The 20,949-nt window shown below is 43.3% G+C and overlaps 1 protein-coding gene across 3 annotated transcripts in view; it reads right to left on the reverse strand.

Moving 5' to 3' along the window:
- LOC306940377 (MAM domain-containing glycosylphosphatidylinositol anchor protein 2) overlaps positions 1-20,949 on the reverse strand; it is a 388,778-nt gene that overhangs the window by 66,565 nt on the left and 301,264 nt on the right. For all 3 annotated transcript variants that reach the window (XM_079525427.1, XM_079525425.1, XM_079525426.1), the window contains exon 11: positions 7,480-7,628. In XM_079525427.1, coding sequence (XP_079381553.1) covers positions 7,480-7,628 — 149 coding nt within the window. The remainder of the gene's footprint in view (positions 1-7,479; positions 7,629-20,949) is intronic.

Consider the following 20,949-nt stretch of genomic DNA (forward strand, 5'->3'; position numbering starts at 1 on the left):
AAAATGACACAGACGTTTTCCAGGATTTAAAGTTACGACAACGTATATTCTGTCCAGTTCTGTCAAGTTCATTTTAACTTCTTAAATAAATAGCCTTTTTTGCCAGGTGAAAACTGGCTTATGATCGCTGCTGTTGGCTATGAGGACCTTGGCGCGACCTTGTCCTGATTGGCTGGCCGAGTCTGACCCCATACTCTGAAACGCCGCCTAAGCCAATGGGAGTCTGACCCCATACTCTGAAACGCCGCCTAAGCCAATGGGAGTCTGACCCCATACTCTGAAACGCCGCCAAAGCCAATGGAAGTCTGAACCCATACTCTGAAACGCCGTGCGGAAGTCTCAACCAAGCCCCCAGTGAGGCTCTCCAGCGTTGAAGCACTCGGCCCTAGTGGTTGGAGCGTGAACTGTAGGCGGACCCGTGGATTCATGACGAGGAAACCCCGTGCAGCTGGGCTTTAACATTGAGTGCTCGGTTGCACCACCAAAATTTGGTGGTCAAATGCGGAAGTAGAGGGTTCTTCCGGGTGCTTCAAAACGCCACTGAGCAAATTCCACTGAAGTGAATATCGGGGGGGCGGGGCTATCGCTCCGGTTCAGTCTCTATCCTTGTATTACTCTATGGTCTCAACCATGAGCCCCCAGACTTCCATTGAAGTGAATAGCGGGGGGGCGGGCCTGCCGTTCCTCATCCGCTCTCTAGATATCATTATTATAACTCTTTGTTCTCAACCCAGAGTCTGTAACGCCACAGGAAAGGAGAAGGCTTGTTTCACCTGGCTGTTAATGATACGCGTGTCATTCTTGTTTCAAAACTTATTTTCCTGGTTTTGGATCCCGTTAATTGGCATTGATGGAAAGTAACTAAGCAGTACTTAAGTACTGTAGTTAAGTACAATTCCGTGGTATTTGTTCTTTACTTGAGCATTTCCACTTTCTAACTCTTTTACTTTTACTTCACTACATCTTGGACCCAAATATTGTACTTTTACTCCACTACATTTATATTTTTTATTTTTACTCAATTAAAAAACTGTGAGTACTTTTCCCAGCACTGTTTAATGGCAGTACTACTGAGACCCATGATGCTCTCTGCACTTAATTAAGGTTTGTGTTCTTATTACCTTTTGGGGTTTTTTCTCTCCCTACAGAGACTCAGTCATATCACATTCAATTTCACTTGATTGCAGCAACAGTTCATGATGAGGGTTTTATGACAAAATTTGAAAACCAGCGGTGCCAATCAAAAAGAGAGAGAGATAGGGAGAGAGAGAGAGAGAGAGGGAGTGTGTGTGTGTGTGTGTGTGTGTGTGTGTGTGTGTGTGTGTGTGTGTGTGTGTGTGTGTGTGTGTGTGTGTGTGTGTGTGTGTGTGTGTGTGTGTGAAGGGGAATAATCAAAGTGACAGAATCCTGATCCAGATTGCCTGCATGTAATTAGTCTGCCTTCCCATTGATCTGCCTCCGTTCTGAAGGCGCGCAGGCACGCACGCACGCGCACACACACACACACACACACACACACACACACACACACACACACACACACACACACACACACACACACACACACACACACACACACACACACACACACACACACACACACACACACACACACACACACACACACAGTGAGTGACACATCAATGGCGGGAAGAAGAAAAGCAAAGAGGAAGAGGAGTAGGAGGAGGAAGAAGAAAAGATGAAGAAGAAAGGAAGTGATGTACTGTACTTTTCCATTAGTACAAAAGGCAGCGGATGGAATTAAGGGGGTAACATCCATGGGGTGACTAGTTACATCACAGAGAGAATAGTGGTGGAAGGGGGTAACATCCATGGGGTGACTAGTTACCTCACAGAGAGAACAGTGGTGGAAGGGGGTAACATCCATGGGGTGACTAGTTACCTCACAGAGAGAACAGTGGTGGAAGGGGGTAATATCCATCGGGGTGACTAGTTACCTCACAGAGAGAACAGTGGTGGAAGGGGGTAACATCCATCGGGGTGACTAGTTACCTCACAGAGAGAACAGTGGTGGAAGGGGGTAATATCCATCGGGGTGACTAGTTACCTCACAGAGAGAACAGTGGTGGAAGGGGGTAACATCCATGGGGTGACTAGTTACCTCACAGAGAGAACAGTGGTGGAAGGGGGTAACATCCATCGGGGTGACTAGTTACCTCACAGAGAGAACAGTGGTGGAAGGGGGTAACATCCATGGGGTGACTAGTTACCTCACAGAGAGAACAGTGGTGGAAGGGGGTAACATCCATGGGGTGACTAGTTACCTCACAGAGAGAACAGTGGTGGAAGGGGGTAACATCCATGGGGTGACTAGTTACCTCACAGAGAGAACAGTGGTGGAAGGGGGTAACATCCATCGGGGTGACTAGTTACCTCACAGAGAGAACAGTGGTGGAAGGGGGTAACATCCATGGGGTGGCTAGTTACCTCACAGAGAGAACAGTGGTGGAAGGGGTAACATCCATGGGGTGGCTAGTTACCTCACAGAGAGAACAGTGGTGGAAGATGAACTCACAGTTCTGTAGTCAAGTAAAAGTACTGTACCAGAAATATGCTGTTACAAATAAAAGTACCGGCATTCACAATGTACTTGAATAGAAAATAAATAAATACGCCTCGCTTTTGGAGTAAATAAAAGTACAAAATTTGCCTCTGAGATGTAGTGGAATAGAAGCAACAGTATTTGAAAACTGGACACACTCCAGGTTAGGTAAAATAAATAAATGAATACAATAAATAAATAAGTGTACTCAAGTAAATGTATTAGTTACTTTACACCACCGACAGCATACGGCCCAGGTTTAAACATTTGGCACCAAAGACAGACAGACAGACAGAAGGATGGTAAAAGACAGGAACAACTGAGAGATGAAAACCCATCCCCTGATGGGTGGACTGACAGGTTCTAGCCCTGGGATTGGTCTAGGTTGCTGTGCTCCTTCCCACTCCCAGGTGTTATGCATGATCATTAATCAATGTTTTTTGTATATATTTGCTCTTTTTTCTGTCATTGTAATATTTGCCTGATGAAACGTTGCAGTTTGTTGCCTCGGCTCTAAATAAAGTAAGTCCCATATGGAGCTCTAGAAACTATAGTGTGCGGATGTTCTTTCTCTTCCTAGATGGAAAGACAGCACAATGATGGAAGGTTGGGGGATTCCATTGAGTAAATGATGGACTGATTGTGATTGATGTCTACTGTATGTTGCTGTTTGTTCATTTCTTTGCATTGTTGTTGTTGTTACCCACACAGCACTTTGGTTGACCTGATCATGATAAATGCGCTCTTTAACACATTGTCTGCTACTGACGTATACAGTATATATACAGTACGTGTTTTAAGATGTCTGCGATTGATGTACTGTATACGTTTTATATCGCTTTATATGGATCTAAAAAAATAAAATAAAAAACTTTTAGCCCTGAGCCGGTTGCTAGGCAACGCCTTGCTCGCGCATGCGTAGACTACTGTTATAATTAGGATCTTAATTATTACTCTTTACTCAAAAACTATGTTGCTGTCCGTTGTGCTGATCACACATCTGAGGTTCGGATCTGATTTCAGATTTTCCATCGCATATTGCGATCGAAATATAAACGTTTCTCGAGAAAGATTGCTAGCGTGAGCTAATGCTAACATTAGCCTTTTCTTACAATGAAGGTCTGCGAGCTCCTCCGAGCGGGGAAAACAGAAGCACTTGAGTAGCAATCTCAACAATTGCGGCCCTGCGCAAGGTATTCAGGCCAAAAGTGTTAAATACATTTTGAGTCGAGTTGAGGTAAACAAAGAGTCAGTCATATACTGTATGAGGGTTTTTAAAGTGGTTGACATTGAACGCATTGCTCGAGGACTGACTGACTGGTCTCCGAGATCGACATAAACTGTCATAACTCCTTATAAACACTGATCATTTGATTGATTTATCGTCAAGTGTGGAAAATACCCTGTGCTGGAAATACCCTGTATAAAATAGCTCACAGAGCGTTGTTGTCTCCTGCAATTTTCAAACGCTTCCGTCATACACAAAGGACAAAGCGAGATGACTACTCCTTCTGTTTCTTCTTTACTGTCGTGCAAATTTGTCCTGATGTAAATGAAAATAATCAAAGCATACATAATATATTGCTTCTCAGAAAAGGACATTCTAAAATAAAAAGATGAAAGATATTTTCAAATACTGTATATTTTCGTGACGGACAGATGACGCCTTCCGTTCCTGGGCTTTGGGGATGTGCAGTGGCAGACTCTACACATTGGGTGGTTGTGGAGCAGTCGTCTGTGGAGTCGTTGTGTAGTTGTCTCGGCACTCATTCATTGTGAGGCCGCGAGGGAAAAATCATAATGATTCTCCCCTCGGTCGGGGGAGAGCGGTTATGGACGAGCCGTTTGGTGCCGGCTCTAAAAATAGATTGAGAGCTGTGTGTGTCTGTGCGTGCGTGCGCGCGTGCGTGCGCGCGCGCGTGCGTGCGTGCGTGTGTGCGTGCGTGCGTCGTGCTTTCATTACTGCAACACTGTCTGTTTCTCAGTCAGTCCACGGATAGAGCTCCAAATGTATTTATTTACGATTGAATCCTCCCCTCCCACTCACCTCTCCCTCTATTTCTGCCCTTATTTCTCCTCTTTCTCAATATTCTACCTAACTTCTCAATCCTTTTCATCACCGGTGCTCAATCATACCCTCTCCATCTCTTTTTCTCTAAATCTAAATCTTCTCTCTCTCTCCCTCCCTCCCTCCCTCCCCCTCTCCCTCTCTCATCTCACTCACATCCGTTCATTACCACACTTGAGAACCAATGATTAAAGAGGTTGACAGTCGTTGATCAAGTCAATTGGAAGTGTTTATAGGGAAGAGAATACAGGCCTCACAGTGTATTTCCTCTATAGGTATCGTCACGGCAAGCAGGGAAAAAAGTAAAAAGAATTCTTGCAAACGTTGCTTTTCTCAAAGAAAAAATTAGAACAGGTGGAGATGTTCTCCCGTTCGTAAACAACAACATAAAAAGTGTGTTGGTGGGGTGGGGGGGGGGGGGGATTAAAACGTTAATGCGATTGCTGAAATTACCGCGGGGACCACTTTGGAAGCTGTTGCAGTCTTAATCTGTGAAACGGGGGGGGGGGAAAGAAAGAGCGGTGGCTTTGAAATGGGGAACGCTAGATAAAGTATATTCACTGGCAAGAAGCGCCTCCGTCCAGGCAGCCGAAGCCTGGCACGGCGCGCCAGCACAGCACGGCACGCTCTAGCGGTTTTCCCACGGAGGATAAATTGCATGCGACGCAACATCATTTATTACCGAACACACACCGACCGAGATAGCTGACGCCTGACAGGAAAGAAAACAAACAGAAACAAGACTTAGTTTAGAGAGAGCGTTTTCGCCAAAACCTCAATTCCTTGAGGAGCGCCGTGTGAAACAAATATGAAATTATATTAATTACGGGGAAACACAAGGAGCTGTCTTACTAAGGCTTACTAATTCACTGTACTGAGACGAATGAATGGGGGACAGATACAAATAAGCTGTTTTTTTTATTTCACATGCAATATTGTTATTTTTGTTTTTCCAAACTGGGCAACAGAAAGGCTCTATTTCTTTTCTTCATGTAAAACTATAAACATGTTCAGCATGTCATATTTTGGGATAATTACTATAACCCAAGTGGCTTACAAATTAAAAATCCCATCCCCCTGGAGGGAGGGAGGGAGACGGACGGACGGACGGACGGACGGACGGACGGACGGACGGACGGACGGACGGACGGACGGACGGACGGACGGACGGACGGACGGACGGACGGACGGACGGACGGACGGACAGACAGACAGACAGACAGACAGACAGACAGACAGACAGACAGACAGACAGACAGACAGACAGACAGACAGACAGACAGACAGACAGACAGACAGACAGACAGACGTAAAGATGCAGAAACAAATGACAGAGACTGCCGTGGTTCTTTGCTGCCTGGCTGGCTGTCAACACTTGAAGTAACAGGTACAAATACAGGAGCTAGCTGTGCCTGCTGCTGTTCTCCCCATGAATGAACCATTGGCCGGGAACAGAATTGATTCGATGAAAGAAAGAAAGAAAAGAGAATATTAAAAAATGGGGGCCTGCAGCTTGGCTCAGCTGGCTGCCCCCGGCAGATTGTTTGGGAGTCAGATTCATTCCCTACCCGGCACCCGCACAAAAATAAAACAAAAGACCAAAAAAAGACAAAAAGGGGGGAGGGGGGGGGGGGCGGACAAAACAAAAACCACAAAAAAGCAAATATACAGAAAGTAGAGGTCGCGACAACCAATGGATCGCTGCACACTGCACAACACTCTTCGAACAGAAAAGTCTAAACAAATGGAGAGGATGGAGAAGACTGTATACACTTGTACAATACATATACCGTCGCTGTCGGGTGGAATCCTCACATGTTCCAAAACTGTTACTTTTCAGGATTCAAATTATACTACAACATGCAGCAAAAGCAGCAGATCTACAAGCTCGAAACACGTCGCTTCGCACCGCGCTTCTAGCTTGCGGATCTGTTACTTTTGACGCTTTGGTGTAACGCTGATAAAGTGGGGCGATAATTTACGGGGAAGAAAACACAAAAAAGAAAACAAAAGGTTAGAATGGGCAGATGAGAGATTTGTCCCAGACAGCAACGACATATACTCTATGTACTCAATGGCTATGGACTACATACACTACAATGACTACATAGTACTGCATTGTACAGTTTGTAGACTACTCTTACTCAGCATGCTCAGCATGTGGCCCACGGGCCGCGGGTTGAGTAGCACTGCTCTATGGGAACGCAGGCTTATCCTCTCTGTCTCCTGAGAGGCGTGATAAGCATTGCCATCTGTTTATTTTTAAAGCCATCTCAGGAATGCTCCCCCCTTATATTTGTTCTATATGTTGGCTCAGAATAGGGGTTCTGATCAAGTACTGATCATACTAGGGGGTACCTACCAGGCCCGCTCGAGTGACTTGATGATGCTCAAGGTTCCTTTCGCTCAGACAGAACTAGGCAAGGCCCCCTCTGCTTGGAATGAGCTCCAGAAGTCATTAAACCTCAGATCTGTTTATTTGTTTTTTTGTTCACTGCATATTTTTCACGTGATTTCTGTCGTCTGATTCGTGTATTTTGACGTTGTATGTTAATGTCTATTATCTGTATGTTCATTATTGTGTTCTGTATCTCAGCTACATTGAAAACTACATTGTGAGCTTGTAGATCTGCTATTTTCAACAACCAAGCGCAGCCTACTGGATCTCTTCTCCACCAGTCCCTCCCTAACAGTCTAGTTATTTTCATCCGTTGACAAAATCATCAATATATTTAGTCTTAGTTTTATTTAATCTTGTTCAGTCAACATTTTTCATCATAGTTTTGGTCGACGAAATCAGAGACAGACAGACAGACAGACAGACAGACAGACAGACAGAGCGTCCTACCTGTCTAATACCCAGCCTGTAGGCCACGATGCGGTCGACGGCGGCAGGGTTCATCTGGGTCCACTGCAGCTTGAAGCCGTAGACCCGGGGCCTGTTCTGCCACAGGGGGCTGTAGGTGTCGTAGTAGAACTCTGGGGCGAAGGCCTTACCTGGAACAGAGCAGCACATTTAAAAAGACATTTAGAACCAATTATCCAATGCAGTGGTTTCCAACCCTTTTCATGCCGAGGTCTATTTATTCGGCCACGGACCACCGGTTGATGAAATGTAGCCTCTCAGACCCAAGATTTTGAATATTTTGTCGTCGTTGGATGATATTTTGTACACTATTATTGTACAAATTACTATGTTGATTATATGTTGCTTATGAATTCCAATGCTGATTATAACACACTGATGTCTTTGTCTCAACTCTGTGCTCTGGTGAATGGCTACTGTCAGAGGCCTCTCTGAGGTGTGTGTGCTGTGTGTGCCATAAATTCACAGCACCTCCCTCACCTTCGAGGTCACAGACATGTCTGCTATCAGGGCCCTGGGCAGAGCCCTGGTACGAACTGGTATCATCTGCTTCCCAGACACTGTTGCTGTCCGATTCTCTAATTCTGCCTTGTTCAGGACCCACCCATTTCCTGATAATGTGCTTTCATATATACCATGCAAACTGCATTTTACCTCATGTTGCCTTGACCATTCAATCGGAACGGTCGTGGCCTCATCATTTGTACTGTACATCTTATTGTGGAATAAATTTGCCATCAGACCAGATCACTTTATTTCATTTATTTTATTCTCTCATTGTATGCATTAAAACTTCCAAACAATACGCTGAACTATAAAGGAAAAAGTCTGTGTGGACAGTCCACTGGATGCCGTACAACCAAGAGTCATACTGAGGACCTAGTCCTGATTGGCTGCCACACACGCTGCTGTCATGTATTGGTTACTCAGGTCACATGACCAGGAAACAGATGAACAGGAAGCAGGTAACAGAAATCTTTAGAGACACCCAATGTTATGTAACATAATGTTATGATTGAGACCGGCCGGTTGAGAGGAGCGTTCGTTACTAAATAAAGAAACCAGCGCTAGTTTCGCCTGACAAATATCACTATGTGATCATTTCTTGTTTTTGTCTCACTCATACAAGGACAAGAAGTGAAACGCTTGTGGGACGTACGTGTTCCACAATACAATAGAACAACAATATTGTTGCTGTCGGGTATAGAAACCTTCCATCACCATTCACCATATCATAACTCATCGTAAAGTAATGCGCTACTACAGTACTTGATCATACTAAAGCTTCACACAAAAACATCAAAAGTAGTAAGATCTACAAGCTCGAAACGTGACGTGATCAGCTACTTTTGCTACGTATACTTTTGTTCCCTTATATTGAATCCTGAAAAGTAACAGTTTTGGACATACTGTATGAGGTTTCCACCCGACAGAGACAATAAAATACATTTGACACAATTAAGTCAAAAATGTTATGAAATAGAAATAAGCAAACTATAGATGTCATTGGATTTCACATGAGCAAGCATGCACCACCACAACTCAAGACTTCCGCGATGATGTTATACGTTTCAAATTTATTAGGACTTGGGTTGGCAGGCTTTTGCTTGGAGTTGGATTTGAATCCAGGCTGATTTTAATTGGAGTCAAGGACACGACACAAGCCTCTTTCAAAGCATCTCTTGTGAATCTTGGCGCTTGCGCTGTTATAATTACTGCAAAGCAGAGTTTTATACACCAGACGCTCGGGTGAAATAGCTTGGAAGGTCGTTAGGAGTGCGACCGTTTCAAAATATGTGGCCTAGGTCGCTGTGCGATCGACATGTTTTCAGTTTGGTGGACTGTGTGTGAAAGTAAGAGGAGTTTGATTAAAAAAACAAAAACAAAAAACAAACAGATGCTAATGTTATTTGTGATTAAAATATTCAGAGATGCATCTAATTACAAATCAACTGTCAACAAGCTGTTTATCTTTTTGTTAGTTTTTTTGAGAACTGGTGCCTCAAGAAGCACGCTGTGAATTAATTAAGTTGTGTATGACTCCTGAAACCTCATATGTCCAAAACTGTTACTATTCAGCTGGATTCAAATAAAAAAAAATAGCAAAAGTAGGATATGTACAAGCTCAAAATGTGGCGCGAAGCGACACATTTCAAGTTTGTAGATCTGCTACTTGTATTGCTTTTGTGTGACGCTGTAGTATGATCAAGTACTGTAGGGTAAATTTATCAAAAAAGACAAAAAAATAAGTTAGAACATTAAGATTAGGATGTTTCTGCCTGACAACGATATATAAGAAACACAAACGGGTCAGTACTAGGGTTCATCCTGCAATGTGCCAACAACAATGACATTATCATCACAGCCACCGCCGACGGCACAACTAAAAAGATCATGGTTTGTTTAAGTTGTTCCTGTTATATATTTTTTCACAAGCAAGCCATGGAACCCAGACTCATGAATCACTTTCATTCCTCCACTATAGTGAATGGGGATGATGAACAGCCATTCAACAGGACTGGCCTCGATTGGCCTGTATTCATCAAGTTCCTGCTGGAGACACAAGGACATTCGGAGTCCTCAGATTGTCGTGGCACAATCATAGCTCTGCCAAAAAGCCGCTGCTTTGTCCATCTGGGTAAATGGAAGCTAGAGGCCAAGAGTGTGCAATCACAACATTCACATTCTGCCTCCTGTGAAAGAGAGAGAGAGAGAGAGAGAGAGAGAGAGAGAGAGAGAGAGAGAGAGAGAGAAATAACGCTATTCATCCCCATGGATCAAGAAATTAAAAAATGTTTGCCCTGGATAACAGCCATATTTCTGACACCCTAAAGCAGCTTGGGTTGGATCTGCATCCAGGCTGGGTTTTTTTTTGGAGTCAAGGACACAAACCCCTTTCAAAGCATCTATTACGAACCTGGCATTTGGGCGCTGTTATAATTTGGTTGGTTGCATCGCCTGATTGCAGACTGAGAGTTTGGATAAGGAGCTGGGTGGGCAGACTCCTTGGTGAAGATTATTTTTTTAATTACAGTAAAGTAAAAGTAGCAATGCACACGATACAGAAAACACATGTGTTAATAGTCCTGCATTCAAATGTGTGCTTGAGTATAAGTAGTATTGGCATTAAATATGTGCCACAATTTTTGTATTTTTCCAGTTTTTCATGTGTCTATGAGGTGACAGTACTTCATTAGACACCCTGGAGTCGTTTTTTATGTGCAATGGTGTATTAACTTTGTATTTAGGGTTTCTTCCTGGAGGCTGAACCCTTGACAGTCAAACGGGCCAATGAAATAAACAGTAATATAGTGACATCACATTATCAGCCCCTCCCCTAACCCCTCCCCCTTTATCATACAACTACAGATGTGGGTGCGGCTTCAGTTCAGGTGGATCACCACCCATCACCACCCACCAGGCAAACCAGGCATACTTAATGAACTGGTGGGCGTGTCCACATAAAAGCATGATTTTAACAAATACTGTACACTTTTTGGAAAAGGTTCTTCCTCCTTATATTATAATAATACCTGATGATCATGTTTTAGGGTGGAAAAAATCGTGGCACTCCATCTTTGAGTATTTAACATACTTAACAGTACAAAACGTATAGTACTTATATCGTCTCTGTCGGGTGGCAATCGCATGTTACTTTTCAGGATTCTAATTCAAAAACAGGAAAAGTAGCAGATATACAGTACACGCTCCAAATGCGTTTCCAGCTTGTGGATCTGCAACTTTTGATGCTTTTGTGTGACGTAGTACTAAGTAGGCGGTTAATTTACAAAAAAACTAAAAACAAAAAAATAAATAAACACAAAGTTAGAATATGTCTGTCTGTCTGTTTGCGTGCAGCTAGTCTTGGTCGTGACTAGACTGATCAGCATCAAATGTTTGCATGTGCACTCCCAGTAGTCCATGGAAGAAGAAGAGACTCCAACCCGTTTGAATCAGCCTCGGGCAGCTTTGCTGAGCTGAACAATGTGTTTTGCAAGTGGTTGGGAGTAGTGTTGATTTCACAAAATGATGACGAAAAATGTTTCTCGACTACCTTTTTACACTGACAAGAATACAATAAAAACTAAGCTATGATGACTAAAACTGAGGCCAAATATATTGGAAATTTGTTCAACAAATAAAAACTAGACTAAAATGTTAGGGAGGAGAGACCAGTAGGACTAAAAGATAAGTAATGTTCACGTTGTGACGTGCTTGTAGATCGGCTATTTTCAGCAAGTCCAAAGTCAGGCATTACGACAGCTTGACATAATTATAAGTGGAGAGATGTACTAACGATAATAACCCACAGCTGGGCTGACGGTGTCTTCCCTGCCTGGCAATTTGCACAGCGGAGCTGTCAGGCCAGTTTATGTCACCGATGACTTAGAACAAGCTGGTATTCTCCCAGACACTTTCATCGCTCCCCAGAGAGAGGAACGAACGGACAGCCCCCTTGGGCTCATAGTGTTGAACACGTACTGTACTTGATTTGACCGGGAGGACAAAAAGACTACCTGACGACAGTGTGTTAAGGTCAGTGGTTCAAATGTCTGGTTCTAATGGCTGCCATGTCCCCAGTGTACAGTACTGTACTGCAGGCTAGTAGGCCTACATTATGTCGTATGTGTAACCAGAGGTACATATTAGATGGACCACAGACCTAGTATTAATTGGTAATGTAGAATATAAAAATATAGTGTCAGAGACAGGTTAACTCACACATGAACATGAATGCTCGCCCTAACCATCTGAACCCCTCACTCATGATTAAGTTAACTTAGAAGGCTAAAGCAGCCAGTCATGACCACTGGTGATCACCATCTGTGCAAGACATGGAAATGGAAAACAGTGAATACACAGCTGGATACCAATAACAGCGACATTTCATGAACCCCGATTGTCATACACAATACTTACGTATGACTGGACTATCTAGATATATGAGCTAAGGACTCACCAAAGACACAAACCGCTACAGGTGAATACACGGTGAGTTAATGAAATTGACGTAGACGCCGGAGACACACCCACAATACTTGTCCACACCACACGCCTCCCCCACCCGGCCACATATGGATATTACCTTGTACTTGTCCACAATGGTTACTTTTCCAGGACATGCAAAAATTATTCCTAGGACTGTCTAACTCCTCCTCCAGTGTTGATTTGAAGGAATACCTGCTCATTATGTTAGGGGTGGGATGGCACACGGTAGAGGACAGAGTACAGCCACTTGCAATGGGCCTGGTCTACAAGATACTCAACGCAAGGGACCACTATGGACTATGGTTCACTGTCATCTACACGTGCGCACGCGTGCACGTGTGCACTATAGCACACACACACACACACACACACACACACACACACACACACACACACACACACACACACACACACACACACACACACACACACACACACACACACACACACACACACACACACACACACACACACACACACACACACACACACACACACACACACACACACACACACACACACACCTCTTTTTACCTTCTTTCTTGTGCCATTTCTACCCCCGAAGCCTGAGTTATATGCTTCGTTGCACGCTGAGCTACATAAGCTCTATATGCGTCATCGCTGCACCAACGCATTATTACGAAATGTTCTGCCTTTTCCTGGGAATGCAATGTGACACATTTCCATTTGAAATGCATATCACACCTACGGAAACTAATGCATTTACAAGAATGTCGTACTATAGCATGTGCTACCAGGGAATGGCCCAACAATGCATATTTGTCAAAATGATACTATACTTGAGGGGACGATTCACCCTCGTATAGTAGTAATACAGTAGCGTGCGCTACACACGTACGTATGTACGTCTCTGAGATATAAAGTCTGGGAGCCAAACTTACATTTACAGAAAATAAATTACATTTCATAGGCAGTGGTATCTCATATCTGACCTATACTGTAGCTGCCTCATGAATGTATCGTTCTACATAATGTAGTACAATAATATTGTATGTACAATGTGAGTACATACAATATGTCTGTAATCAGTTCACTCACACCAGATTCCAAAAATCCACTAGGTTCCTTTACAGTTGTATAGTCTTCTGATGATTGGCCTATTGTTTTCTCACTCAACAGTAAACAAACCAACATACAGTGTACGTGTATACAGGGCATCTGAACATTTGTAAAGTTACAAGTGAATGACTTCTAAGACCTTTTTGAATACCAAATTGTCAAATATTTCGGAAGAAAGAGGCAAACATTGTGAAAATAGCCGTGGAGAGCTTTTAGTTCGGCTAGTTTGTATCTGTGGAACCGAATCAAACAAAAATTCCAGGTGCTTGTCAGATTGGGGGGTGTCCCAGTTCAAATATCATTATTTCGGGAACCGTTGCTTTAATAGGGAGGAAATCATGATTAGTCGTTTCATTCCACCTCTAGCTGGTTTGATCAATTCTAATAATCGTCCATGATAATAAGTCAAAATCAGCAACCCTTTTGTTCTGAGTTTTACACAATAAATCAGGTTAATGATGCATTGCATTTGTTTGGACAGCGGGCTGCAGATCGCAGGGCATTTACACGGATAGAGCTGTTTAAAAAACAATATTCTAATCTGCCGAAGAGGGACACTCATTCATCAACTGGATAAAATCATTTGGCTAGAGAAAAACGGTGTGTGTGTGTGTGTGTGTGTGTGTGTGTGTGTGTGTGTGTGTGTGTGTGTGTGTGTGTGTGTGTGTGTGTGTGTGTGTGTGTGTGTGTGTGCGTGTGTGTGTGTGTGTGTGATCTAATAAGATGTTTTAACATATTGTGTTGGCTTCTGTGGAAATGGATCATAAGTGCAGCTGTACCAAAGTAGTTCTTAAAAGGTAACCAGGCCCCATGTCCGTCCGTCCGTCCGCCCGCCCGTCCGTCCGTCCATCCGTCCGTCCGTCCAGCTAATCTCCGGCACATTTCTTTCTTCTCCAAATAGGCCGATTCAAGTTTTCACCTGGGTAGGCCTACTGGGTCAATCAGCGTGAAAAGTATTTGAACACACTATAGAGCGTTGCAGTCCCGCCCACTTTCATGACGACGCCAGGCCCAGGAAATAGTTCCCAATGCATTTTTCCCATAGACATTTCAAAACGTATTTATTTAAAGACATTATAAGCGTCGTACAAAGCCAACTCTTGTCGTGACAAATCATGACAACACACACAGTATTTTGGACCAAACAAATAATGACAAAGAAGAAAAACAAAAAAAGTGTTATTTCTAATTATTTGTTCAGCCCGAAAAATTGATTGTCATGATTTGTCACGACAAGAGTTGGCTTTGTCCGTGGCGTAAACGTCTGAGGAAAATGAACGGGGATTTATTTTCCGGGTCTCTCGAGGGGGCGGGACTGTCGGCTCTATTGGACATCTTTATTGTAGCTCGGACACGGTTGCCATTAAAACTCTCTCCCTGAAAAATGTCTGTCGACTACCTTTTTTCACTGACGAAAACTAAATGAAAACTAAGCTATGATGACTAAAACTACACTAAATATATTGACAATTTTGTCAACAAATAAAAAGCTGTTTTACACTTGGTTGCATGCTGAAAATAGCAGATCTAAAAGCTCACAATGCGTCGCAGTCATTATGACGGCATCAAGGCCCGCCAAAATACCGCACATTTTAGTCGACTAAATCAACTGTAGATTTAGTGGACTAAATGGTATTTAGTTGACAAAAACTAGACAGGTGACTAAAACGAAAGAAAAACTACAGTATTCATGACTAAAACTAAAATCAAAACAAATCAACACTTCTCTGGAGAGAGATAAACATTACAGATAGTAGCATTTTCATTTTAGAAATGAGGGGAACATGTATATTCACTTCCATGTCTTGGTGTGTTTATGTGAGACTTTGAACAGTAGTCGAGCGCGCGCGCGCACGCACACACACACACACACACACACACACACACACACACACACACACACACACACACACACACACACACACACACACACACACACACACACACACACACACACACACACACACACACACACACACAGCGTCTGTCTCACACCGTTTCATTTCAGTGACACACTCCTTCCTGCGAGGCGACGTGTTGAATATTAAAATCATGTAAAAAGTCACGTCTGATGTAGAACGGAGAGAGAGAGAGAGAGAGAGAGCAGAACCCCCAGCAGAATAACAGCCTTCCACAGCAGCAGGCAGGCAGGGAAAACAACTCCTCTTTGCATGTGAACGCAAGTGACACACTGCAGCCTCCAGCGACATCATAAACACGCACGCACGCACGCACGCACGCACGCACGCACGCACACACACGCACACACACACACACACACACACACACACACACACACACACACACACACACACACACACACACACACACACACACACACACACACATTTGTATTACTTACTACACCTGTGAGGACATCAAAACGGACAACAACTTTCCATATCGACGCTGTCGTGGCGAGCAGAAAACTTTTATCTCCTTATTTTAACCATTTGTGTTTTTTTCCGTGAATTAATTTCCCTACTTGACCACACGACGACAGCGCCACACAACAGCATCAAAAGTAGCAGATCCATAAGCTTCATGTGTTTTGAGGCTTGCAGAGCTGCTACTTTTGATGCTATTGAATTTTGAATCCTCAAAAGTAACACTTTTGGGCATATGAGGTTTCCACCCGAGAGACGATATGTGAATGCAAGTGAACACAGTCACATACAGCCTTCAGCTACCGCACGCACGCACGCACGCACGCACGCACGCACGCACGCACGCACGCACGCACGCACGCAATAGTTTCCGTGGGTGTTTTTTTATGCATTTCAAATGGAAATGTGTCACATTGCATTCCAGGAACAGGCAGAACATCTGTAATACAATCTTGCGTCCTGTTCAGATATAAAGAGCTGTCTCTGAGTTCTAACAATAGCAGAAGTGTTGTAGCAATATCTATGGGGGAGGGGGGGGTTGGGTGAAAAATTGACATATTGAGCCTAAGACAAACAGTATGGCATCCCTATAGTAATAGTATCCCCCTCACATTCAGTAGATCCTGTGATCTTTTGTGGCCAAAAGCCAAATATAATTTCCTGTAATAGAGAAATCACCGTAAAAAAATGTAAAGACATATTTAGCCACAGAACAGAAGACATTGTTCTTATTGTTCATTCATTTAAAAAAAGTTGAAATGACGTAACCGGTAGGCAGGTTTCTGAACTGTCCACAGTCCTCTTCTGAGACAGAGGGAGTAGCCTCGGGATCCAGGATTTTATTTTCGTTCGCATTCGGCTCAAAAATGAAAGCCTGCAGAAACCCAATAACCAATAACAGTGCAGAGGTGCGCCACTCCACATTTGGTTTGGTGTTCTACCGGGGAGGGGAGGAGGGGAAGGGGCGGCGCTCAGATCAGTGAACCAATAGGATCCACTGCCTGTTTTGGCCGGTGCCTGCCCCTCTAGACCAGAATTCACACAGGCTGGGGCAGGCTACAGCTGAGTAGACAGCAATGGAGCCATCTTAAATGAGCATCAGTGAGGACCATTTAAATTTAGATGGAATGGGTGGCCCTTCCTCACACAGTGCAGAATGGATAAATTCACAGCAGCCATATAGATATCAAATTACAGGGTAAACACAGGTGTTACCAGTGATACTAATTACTGTAAGGCTCTGTTCCAATTAGCGTATAGAGGAGCCAATTTTTAAGTGAGCCAACAACATGCACAACTAATAGAAGCATGCTGGCCTCTGGCCTGGATGTAACACAACCTTGATTAGTATCATTGGTAAAATCTGTGTTTACCCAAAATGGCTGCTGTAAAAAAGGTCTATTGACTATTTTAGAGCAGAAGAACTGACTACGATTGCCCCAATCTCTTTTCGTCTAAAGGATCTGTATCTGTGCATACAATCTTTAGTCCTAAAAGCAGAATTCCGGAGTAGCCTATTTCTTACCGAATTCTGATGTTATTATATCCATTAACAAGAGGCGATCGAGGAAGAACAAATGCCGAGCACACCTCAGCTCTGACCGTCCATGGCTCCCCCTATGTCCCAACTCGCTGTCTGAGATCTTCAAGCAAAGAACTTATAGATCCTCAAGTCTGTAACTTAAATACCAAAGAAGATCTGGAGAGCTCCAACACTTTGGAATGCACTGACCAGACAGTGGACTTGTGGTTAGAGTGTCTGCCCTGAAACTGGGAGGTCGGGGTTCGATCCCCAGCCGGGTCATACCAAAGACTGTAAAAATGGGACCTAATGCCTCCCTGCTTGGCACTCAGCATCAAAGTGTTGGATTGGAGGGTCAGATCAACTAATCAAATGATTCCCGAGCGCGGCACGGCTGCAGCTCACCACTCCTTGGCTGTGGATCACCGCTCCCAAGGGGCCAGTGAGGCACTCCAACGTTGAAGCACTGGGCCCTAGTGGTAAGAGGAGGGACTACAGGCGGACCCGTGGATTCATGACCGTGCAGCTGGGCTTTAACATTGAGTGCTCGGTTGCACTTCCGCATTTGACCACCAAAATTTGGTGGAGCTTCGTGCCAGATCAGTCTCTATCCTCTATGACCACTCCAAGAGATGGGTCAAATGCAGAGAACAAATTTCACTGCGGTAACGTGACACATCGTATGACTTTGACTTTGCCCTTGGAGATAAAGCTCGCTGAATCTGTCTCCTTGTTTAAATCTGAAAATGCACTTTTATAGATTAGCCTTCAGTGCTAACTCCTATTATCTTTTTTATTTTATTTTGCTCATTATTGGAATATCTTCTGTTGCCAATTTTATTTTGCTGACTATTGCAATGTTTCCTGTTGCTTCTTGTTTTGTTGTTTGTGTCCTTTCATGTGTAAAGCACTTTGTAACATAATTTTGAAAGGTGCTATATAAATAAAGTTATTATTATTGTATCACTAAATTGCTTATTTTGATCGCTCTGCAATTCTTGATGTTAGTTTACATCTATCCGTCATTCATAATGTCGGAAATGTCTGTAAAAGTCAAGCGGCCGATAAAGCCCTCCTCCCTGCTCAGAGCTACAGCGCGGTAGAGAAGGACTATTTTTATTTTTGAGGAGTGCTATGCCCAGCTTTGTGTGTCTTGTGTGTACCACGGAAATGATTTGATTGGCTGAGCATGGAATGTGATGTATGATGATGTATGATGATAAGAGCGCCCCTCAGTTCACACAAGTGTGATTTTTTTGTGTCTACACCACTGGTTAATGGATATATTAATGTCGGGTCGGGTATAAACCTCATATGTCCAGAATTGTTACACTTCGGGATTCAAATTCAAAAACAGCAAAAGTAGCAGATCTACAAGCTCGAAAACCATAAACAAACCTGATATGCCCATATATAGGCATGTCACTATGACTCAGACATAACCATAAACAAACCTGATATGCCCATAAAGGCATGTCACTATGACTCAGACATAACCATAAACAAACCTGATATGCCCATATATAGGCATGTCACTATGACTCAGACATAACCATAAACAAACCTGATATGCCCATATATAGGCATGTCACTATGACTCAGACATAACCATAAACAAACCTGATATGCCCATATATAGGCATGTCACTATGACTCAGACATAACCATAAACAAACCTGATATGCCCATATATAGGCATGTCACTATGACTCAGACATAAAATGCACGAAAAGGACACAAACAACTGCATGGTACTCTGACAGGTATATGCACATGCAATAAAGTGAGTGACAAATCGAGCCAGAGGCTATGGCTATTTAGGATGAATGATTGAAAAACTTTGGGAAGCCAAGCACGGTTAAAATTACACATGATGGTGCTGTTAAAAAATGAGGGGCGCTCTTATCATACATCATCACATTCCGGCCAATCACACTTTCTATATCCTCAATACGTACATTGCTCAGCCAATCAAATCATTGCGATGGGGTGCTCAGCCAATCAAATCATCGCTATGGGGTACACACAGACACACAAAGCTGGGCCCCTCAAAAACACTGACTGTAAATGCCAAACGAGGAACTGGAAAGGAATAGTGGTACCGTTTGGACATGAAATAATTACCCAATGATACTAATTAAGGTTCCCATTCCACTCAGGTCAAACAGAGTCAGGGTGCTGCTATTGTGCATGGCTCACTGTGGAAAGGCTAATGCTAAATGGGACAGAAACCTAATTAATTTAATCCATTATTCCTGTGTTCACCTGCTATACAACTGCCATGAAGAAAAAAAGGTCTATTACACAGGCAACCAGATGCAATAATGGCTGAAAGGGAACGGTTTAGAGATAGAAAATTGTCCCATTTATTGTTCCCCCCTTTAATAGCTTTAGTCAGCTGCACCCTCTTTAGATTTCAACCACCGTTGTCATGTTTGCATATTATAAGCGGCTTTGGGCTTGTCTTTCCATAAAGTTGCTTCTAAATATTTGTAGCTACGGGTTTTGTGGGCTTGTTTCTAAAGCGTAGTTATTTAGGCTCTCAAACATTTTCATGACCTGCCAAATTGTACAGTATGTATAGGCCTATTTGTCTGCGGACTGATTTTTTGAGTGGTGTAAACCACTCCTACGACTGGCTTTGTTAGTTTACGTGTCTGTCTGTCTGTCTGTTCGTACCAAAAAATGAGCATGGTTGCTACGGTCACCCAGTTCACCCGGGTGTGATTTCATTACGTCAGACATGATGTCAGATCAGAGCTGATCAGGCTATATAATACCTTACACCACTCAGTTCACACGGGTGTGATTTTTTTATATATATATATTTTTGTGAGAGATTTGTGTTCAATTTGTTTTCACATTGTTCCCAAGATTCTTATGAAAACAGCAGATCTACAATGTGCAAGCTTGCAGATCGGCTATTTTCAAAAAGACTGCTCATGTGGCCTAGTAGCTTCTTTTGGGCTTGTTCGGTTGCTTATTTCAAAAAAACGTATTAACAAAATCTGACTGAATCCGTTAGTTCCCTAAAGCTGAAAACAACATGCCCTGCAGTCCTGGCGGCTCGCTCCATTACACCCCGTGGAGAGAGAATAATGTCCTGCGGCAAAGTAGTGGTCAAGGTAGTAAACATTAGCACAAGTCCACACTGCTACAGCACAAATAAAAACATCCTTATTTGTGTGGGATGTTGACATTCTTTCCATTTCTTCCAGCCTTTGGACATTGCATTCTTCATTCTTCATTCATTCTCTGCAAATTCTCCAAAGACTCTTTGTTGTGGTGCAGACTGCACAACATACTGGATTATCCTCTTATTGTGTTATTTCAGGTATGTACTGTATGTATTGCACTGTGCACTCTGTCTGGCTATCTGAACAGCAGGATACGTGAGCATCATGGTATGCTTTGTTATCGCTAAGGCTTTTGTTGCCTTGGACTGACGGGAGAGAAAGCTAGGGAACAACTCGG

Source organism: Electrona antarctica (genome assembly GCF_951216825.1).
Source record: "Electrona antarctica genome assembly, chromosome: 17".
Lineage (NCBI taxonomy): Eukaryota > Metazoa > Chordata > Actinopteri > Myctophiformes > Myctophidae > Electrona > Electrona antarctica.